Source organism: Salmo salar, chromosome 11, assembly GCF_965601325.2.
Source record: "Salmo salar chromosome 11, fSalSal1, whole genome shotgun sequence".
NCBI classification, from domain to species: Eukaryota; Metazoa; Chordata; class Actinopteri; order Salmoniformes; family Salmonidae; genus Salmo; species Salmo salar.
Genome location: NC_138301.1, coordinates 85,513,013 through 85,520,512, shown reverse-complemented (window position 1 = coordinate 85,520,512; position 7,500 = coordinate 85,513,013). Strand labels below are relative to the sequence as shown.

General features: G+C 48.1%; 1 protein-coding gene across 1 annotated transcript in view; it reads left to right on the top strand.

Annotated features, from left to right (window-relative positions):
• LOC106563006 (G protein-coupled receptor kinase 3) overlaps window positions 1-7,500 on the top strand; it is a 67,679-nt gene that overhangs the window by 34,990 nt on the left and 25,189 nt on the right. The window contains 4 exon segments of the mRNA XM_045689891.2: window positions 4,227-4,300; window positions 5,585-5,686; window positions 5,991-6,065; window positions 7,242-7,303. Of these exon segments, the coding sequence (XP_045545847.1) occupies window positions 4,227-4,300; window positions 5,585-5,686; window positions 5,991-6,065; window positions 7,242-7,303 (313 nt within the window).

Sequence of the window (7,500 nt, the reverse complement as noted above, 5' to 3'; positions counted from 1 at the left end):
TGTTCGTGCGTCCCAGACACTATCCGAATGGTAAAGAAGGGTCGCGCGCATGGCGCAATTCGTGACAAAAGAAATCTAAATATTCCATTACCGTACTTTGAAGCATGTCAACCGCTGTTTAAAATCCATTTTTGTGCCATTTTTCTCGTAAAAAAGCGATAATATTCCGACCGGGAATGTCCATTTAGCTAAACAGAGGAATGAAAACAAACCTTTCGGTCGACGCGGGCACGAGCCTGAGTCTCACAGTACTGTAACCAGCCACTACCCAAACGCGCTACTTTGTTTCAGCCAGAGCCTGCAAAGCCACGATTCCGCTTTTTGCCGCCTTCTGAGAACCTATGGCAGCCGTAGGAAGTGTCACGGGACAGCTAAGATCCTCACTCTTCAATAAACAGAGACAAGAAGAACGACACCTTGTCAGACAGGCCACTTCCTGCATGAAATCTTCTCAGGTTTTTGCCTGCCATATGAGTTCTGTTATACTCACAGACACCATTCAAACAGTTTTAGAAACTTTAGGATGTTTTCTATCCAAAGCCAATAATTATATGCATATTCTAGTTACTGGGCAGGAGTAGTAACCAGATTAAATCGGGTACGTTTTTTATCCAGCCGTGAAAATACTGCCCCCTAGCCATAACAGGTTAATTTGGGTACGTTTTTCATCCGGCCGTGAAAATACTGCCCCCCTATCCCGAAGAGGTTTTAAGAGTTATAATCGACTACTGAGATGGTATTCAGTAAACGTGTTGTTTCATCGAACACGTCCATGCAGGAATGCATGATTCAATATATTTTTATGCGCAACCTGATCCAGTGATTGTCGTGAATTCTGGGTTGACGATTATGCTATTGTTATATTTGACTGTTAAAATAGAATGCAAAAAAAAAAGATGTATTTTGTTCAATAGAGATGAATTTGCCTACGATAGAGATGAATTTGCCTACATCTGAATGTGCACTAATATCATGGCCTTATTTATCTGGGGCTACTTCACCACCCGAGTAAAGTGGAAACTCAAAAACACGTTAGCTAGATCGAGAGTGGAATGAGTGGGTCGCTCGTCACAGAACCAGGCCCCTACAAAACGGGCACATTGCAGGGCAGGGACTTTCATTACAGGAATCAAAAGGATAATGCCCATTACTGTTTGACCGAGTCATGGTTTTAGCCTCCTAAAAAAAAGAAATGGGGCGTTTGGAGTGAGGTGACCATGTAGAATGGGCAGCTCGCGCTAATGCGACCAATACATTTTGCTACTTGCACAGCCAAGTCAAAGGGTCAGAAAATGTGACTAAATGGTTGCAGTCTGGAGCTCTGAGCAGGTTTTGTTCCTCTTGAGCGTAAAAGTGTTTTTTTTCTGGTTAAATATGTGTGGGGACGGTTAAAGCGTGAACACACACTTTTTCTGTTATGATTAGACACTTCCTGTATAGTGACGAGAGATGGAAAGACGGAACAGAGAGGGGGGGGGGGGTTGTCTACATGGATATATTGAAGGAAAGACATTGTGAGCCGGAAGAGCGAGAGAGCCAGGAGAAAGACGGGAGCGAGAGAGAGAGAGGGAGAAAGAGAAATGAAGCTTCCTACATCCGAGGACTGGAGTAAAAGAGTGGAGATGGATGGAGGAGAGGTGTGTGTTGTGGACTGTTGAGATGTGAGTTAGGGAGACTTAATCACCGTGTTATATTTAGCCAGTTCAGGTGATTCCAGTAATGACACAAAGCCCAGAGAAGCATATGTTTCATCCTAGGTGTGTGTGTGTGTGTGTGTGTGTGTGTGTGTGTGTGTGTGTGTGTGTGTGTGTGCCTGCCTGTGCCTAGAGGTCGCAGTAAGGCAATTCTTGTTCCCTGGTGTGTGTGTCTGTCTGCGTGCTACTCTGACAGGAACAGAGGAGGACTGGGAGAGGGAGGGGCTTGGCCTGGAGAGGAAATCATGCGTAGGGCCTAGTGAAGAGATAAAGGAAAGGGGGAAGGGGAGAGAATGAAAGTAGTTTGTTTTTCCTCCCTGCATTCTCCGTGTGTGTGTGTCTGTGCGTGTACTCAGCGCGGGTCAGATGGACGCCATTGGAGAAAGGAGACCCACAAAAACGCAGAAGTGGCGCGTCGAGCAGTATGTAGTGTTGGGAGGGTTTTTAGCTCTGCGACAAGGCCTTGTGCACTTTGTACTACAGAGGGGAAATCTGACGATTCGCTCATCATCCGCAATGTACAGTCAATCCAGTCACTTCCCCACCGAGACCATCACAGTCTTGTGCTGCCATGGCTCAGCGTCAAACGGCGTCTGCCACAGCGCCTCCTTTTTAACTGGGTGTGCGTGTCTGATTTAACGTGCGCGCGGGTAGCTGGCCAATCGTACGCCGTCTCTTCAGACGGTCGCTTTTTTTAAGTGAATCAGAGGGACAAATGAAATGAGATGAGATGCAATTCCCTCCGTTCTGAGGTAGTAAACAGTGCATCATTCTCACTCCCTCCCTCCCCCCCCCCCCCCCCCCCTCTCTCTCTCTCTCTCTCTCTCTCTCTCTCTCTCTCTGGGAGGTTATGAAGAGACACTGCTCATGACAGCTCAGTTAATTAAAGCCTCTGAACTCTGAACTGCAACGTTTTTTGGGCTGGATAGGTCCGTGCCTAGTTCATACAGTCTATGAGCAGAAGTCTTGTTTTACATCGATTATCCAGAAAATCCCTAGATTGAAAGCAACTGTTTTTCTGGAGCCTGTGCCATTCTATTTCTATCCCCCCCCCCCCTTGGCAATTTGCGTTCTAGCCAATGAGCTTCAGCCCCTCCGCTCTTTGAGTGACAGCTTGCCAGAAGCACACACAGCTGAGGGAGAGCGAGGATATGGGTGCACGTATATGATGTAATACGCTATTTTCGGGGACCACTTTTGGTCAGTGAACTCCACTTTCAGAACTACTGGCTAAAAAGTATACAGAAGTAACCGAGAATCTCTTTAACCGCAGCACACTCGTCCATCTAGTTTGGCGTGTGCGTGCGCGCGTGTATTTTGTGTGCCTGCATGGTGTGTGTGAGGGTACTCTGTGTGTGCGGTGTTAGTGTGAGATGACCCCGTCCTTTAAATAACCTTGTCTACCTGTGACAGGGAGGCCAGAGTTGACTGTTGTGGTGTTTTGTGTGAAGTGATAGTCGCATGGTCGTAGAGAGGAGACGAGCGAGTGAACAGTGTTCTAACGTCCCCTCTTTTCTTTACTCTCTCGTCTACCATCCTCCTTACTTCTGTCCTCCTCTACCCGTCCTCCTCTACCCGTCCTCCTCCTCACCCCGAACTTCTGGTAGCCAAGGTTTCTACCCGGGCGTGGTTGTCCACCCCCTCGTTGTCGCCTGTGCTTCCTGGTGGGCGGCGAGGCCTAGACGATCAGTTTATGGGATTTCGTCTGACAATCGACTTGATCTGTATTGCTCTGCTCCCTGTGGTTTTAGGGCCACTCGTATTTTTACCGTCTGTAAACCCACACTACTAGATCTACCGCTGCAGAGAGAGCGATCAGGCGGAGGAAGGATTTGGAGCGAAGGGGAAGAAGAAGACGCCCAGTAACCTACGTGTTTGTTTGTCTCTGCAAGGCTGTTCCCCGTGTCATCTCGTTAGCCCGTCTATTTTAGCAGCAGTAATGCTAATCGGCTAATGCCCCGGGAAGAGACGGACACACGTGCCGGGAAGGCAACGGGCGGGGTTACCACGGCGACGCCCGGGCTAGTTTCTGAGCGCCGTTTCCGATGGGTTCCCGTAGATGGTGTGTGTGGCGAGCGCTTTAAAAAAAAATAAAAAAAATTGTGTCGGTGGTCTGTAGACAATACGCAGACTGTAGAGGTGTGAGATCATGGTACAATCACACCCTGTCATTGTGGTCCGTCTGAGGCACATTGCAGACTGTGTGTGTGTCTGATAGGGGATTGGCTCAATGAGATGAGAATCTTGTTCTCTTAAGGCCAATCCACTACAGGCCTAAGTCTCCAAGGAAAGGGCTGTGTGTGGAAGTCAACCCCAGCAGCTTTGTTGCCAGTGACGTGGACTTCCCCTGCAATTAGTTCAAAACACACACACACACACACACACACACACACACACACACACACACACACACACACACACACGTACGTGTACACAAATAGAATCGTATAATTTAATATGGTAATGTCAAAGAAACAACTTTGTGTGTGTGTGTGTGTGTTCTCGCTGACGGTGTGTGTTTCTCTGTTTCAGGTTTTCTGCTGTTCAAAGATTTCTGTTTGACTGAAATCGACGAGGCCGTGCCACAGCTCAAGTTCTACGAAGAGGTAGGAAGCTCACACGTACACTACATGACCAAAAGTATGTGGACACCTGCTCGTCGAACATCTCATTACAAAATCATGGACATTAATATGGAGTTGGTCCCCCCTTTGCTGCTATAACAGCCTCACACACTTTTCTGTGAAGGCTTTCCACTAGATGTTGGAACATTGCTGCGGAAACTTGCTTCCATTCAGCCACAAGAGCATTAGTGAGGTCAGGCACTGATTTAGGAAGATTAGGCCTGGCTCACAGTCGGCGTTCCAATTAATCCCAAAGGTGTTTGATGGGGTTGAGGTCAGGGCTCTGTGCAGGCCAGTCAAGTTCTTCCACACCGATCTCGACAAACCATTTCTGTATGGACCTCGCTTTGTGCAGGGGGGCTTTGTCATGCTGAAACAGGAAAGGGCCTTCCTCAAACTGTTGCCACAAAGCTGGAAGCACAGAATCATCTAGAATGTCATTGTACGCTGTAGCGTTAAGGTTTTCCTTCACTGGAACTAAGGGGCCTAGTCCTAACCATGAAAAACATCCCCATACCATTATTCCTCCTCCACCAAACTTGACAGTTGGCACTATGCATTGGGGCAGGTAGGCTTGTGTGCGTCTGCTCGGCCATGGAAACCCATTTCACGAAGCTCCCGATGAACAGTTCTTGTGCTGACGCTGCTTCCAGAGGCAGTTTGGAACTCGGTAGGGAGTGTTGCAATAGAGGACAGATGATTTTTACACCCTACAGCACTCACCGGTCCCGTTCTGTGAGCTTGTGTGGCCTTACCACTTCCTGGCTGAGCTGTTGCACTTAGATGTTTCCACTTCACAATAACAGCACTTACAGTTGACCGGGGTCAGCTCTAGCAGGGCAGACATTTGACGAACTGACTTGTTGGAAAAGTGGCATCCTGTGACGCAGCCATGATTTGAAAGTCACTGAGCTCTTCAGTACGGGCCATTCTACTGCCAATGTTTGTCTATGGAGATTGCATGGCGGTGTGCTCGATTTTACACGCCTGTCAACAACAGGTGTGGCTGAAATAGTCAGAATCCACTAATTTGAAGGTGTGTCCACATACTTTTGTACATAAAGTGTATATCTTTCAATCTGTCTGCCTCAACTGTCTCTCTCTTTACCACTCTCTCACTCACTCACTCACTCACATTGGTCAGAGAGCAGGAGTCTAGTGTGTTGTCTGTTGGATTTGCGGGCATGTGAGACATTTGAGATTAGGCTAATTCCATGGTGTATTTCAGAGGAAGTGTGTGTGTGTGTTAACCCCTGTGTGTGTCAGATTAAGGACTACGAGAAGCTGGACTCTGAAGAGGAGAGGTTGTGCCGTAGCAGACAGATCTATGACGGATACATCATGAAGGAACTCCTCTCCTGCTCACATGTAAGGACACGGCATCAACACGGGACACACGCCCAACACAGAGTAACAGAGTCGCCTAAAACCGCCAAACCCCCGTCAGCCTGAAATGTGTTCTGTTCCTCTCAGGGAGGAAGTTTACATGATTAGACACAATGGAACACCCCGACCGAACTAAAACCATTTGCATGCCAAACTGCACTGGGAATGACTCATTTGTTGTTGCTATATTTGTTTCACGACCCTTCTCTTTCTCTCCGTATCCTCCCCCCCCCCCCCCTCATACTCTTGTCGATTCCCCCTTTCCCTCTGTTTCTCTCTCTCTCAGGCCTTCTCTAAGAAAGCAGTGGATCACGTTCAGACTCACCTGGCCAAGAAGCAGGTGCCTCCCTCTCTCTTCCAGGTGAGGAACACGCGCTCGCTGACCCCCGTTCGTGTGTCTGTGCAGGCCCACGCCAGGGACGCAAACTCTGCTGCTTTTCGCGGGGCAATATTCGACGTTTCGGTTCCAAAATCCACGCGAACCGTGTGGATGCGAAGCAACAACAAAAAAGGTTCGGATGGGAGGGTCTGTTTCTCATGTGGAAATCATTGACTGAGTACAGAATACATCCCTACGCTTCCTACAAAAACAATGTGAAAGTGACTTCAGAGCGTGGTGTCATATCAGAGTGAGTGCTTTGTGGGCAGGCTCTGTCGTCGCTCCACACCACAAACCGTGGGGGGGGGCTGTGTGCAATGTGAGAAGTGCTGAAATACATTTTTACAAATTTAGAAGCATACAGGCATAGAAGTTGGTCGTATTTACCCGAACGTCTACTGAAGTGCCTATTTACATAGTTTTGTTCACGTGCTAGGTCATTTTTCAATGTTTACATTTGGAGCGACTGCTAGCCAAGAGACGTTGGCGATTCTCCACCGTTGCCGCGGCAACCTCCCCGTCTTAAAGGGACAGCGGAATAAAAAAAAATAATAATCTCGCCTAAGTGACTCGTACTCGAGCGTTGTGCTCGATTGAGCGTTGGACACTCCAAAAACCCATTTATTAAATTCACATTTTAGTCTATTTCTTACCGTTAAAACACTCTTCCCTCAAGTACTTTCGTCGTGTTCGTGTACTCCTTGTTTCAGTAAATGAGTTGTCGTATTTTAATTCCGTTAACACCCGGTAGTGCACCTGGTAATGTGTTGGAGACGCGAGACGGGATTTGTGTCTTCCTTTTCTTCAAGCACCTCCTATAGAACCGCTTGTCAGGTGCACATGCGTTGAACACTGATGTATTCATATCTGTGGACACTGAGATGATCATTGCAGGTCACGATGAGCCTTAGCACCCCTCCCCAGGACACTATTTGCAAGTGTGTATTATGGACTTGTTATTGTCTGAAAATTAAGAAATGTTCTTGGGCTTCACATGGATTTTTCTTGCGTTTCCGTGCGAAAATAACTTTTTTTGGGGGGGGCCCTCACCAGTTTGCATCCCTGCTTACATACTGGGCGTCACACTCACTCTCTCTCTCTCTCTCTCTCTCTCGCTCACACACACACACTCACTAACTCACTCCTGTTTGTGTTCAGCCGTACATCGTGGAGATCTGTGACAGCCTGCGAGGGGTGATCTTCCAGAAGTTCATAGAGAGGTGAGACTGGGCTGAGGCGGAGGGGGGGGGGCAGGAGGAGAGGAGAAAGGGAAGATGTTGGATAATGGCCAGAGTGAGGTGATGGGGGGGCAGGAGGAGAGGAGAAAGGGAAGATGTTGGATAATGGCCAGAATGAGGTGATGGGGGGGCAGGAGGAGAGGAGAAAGGGAAGATGTTGGATAATGGCCAGAATGAGG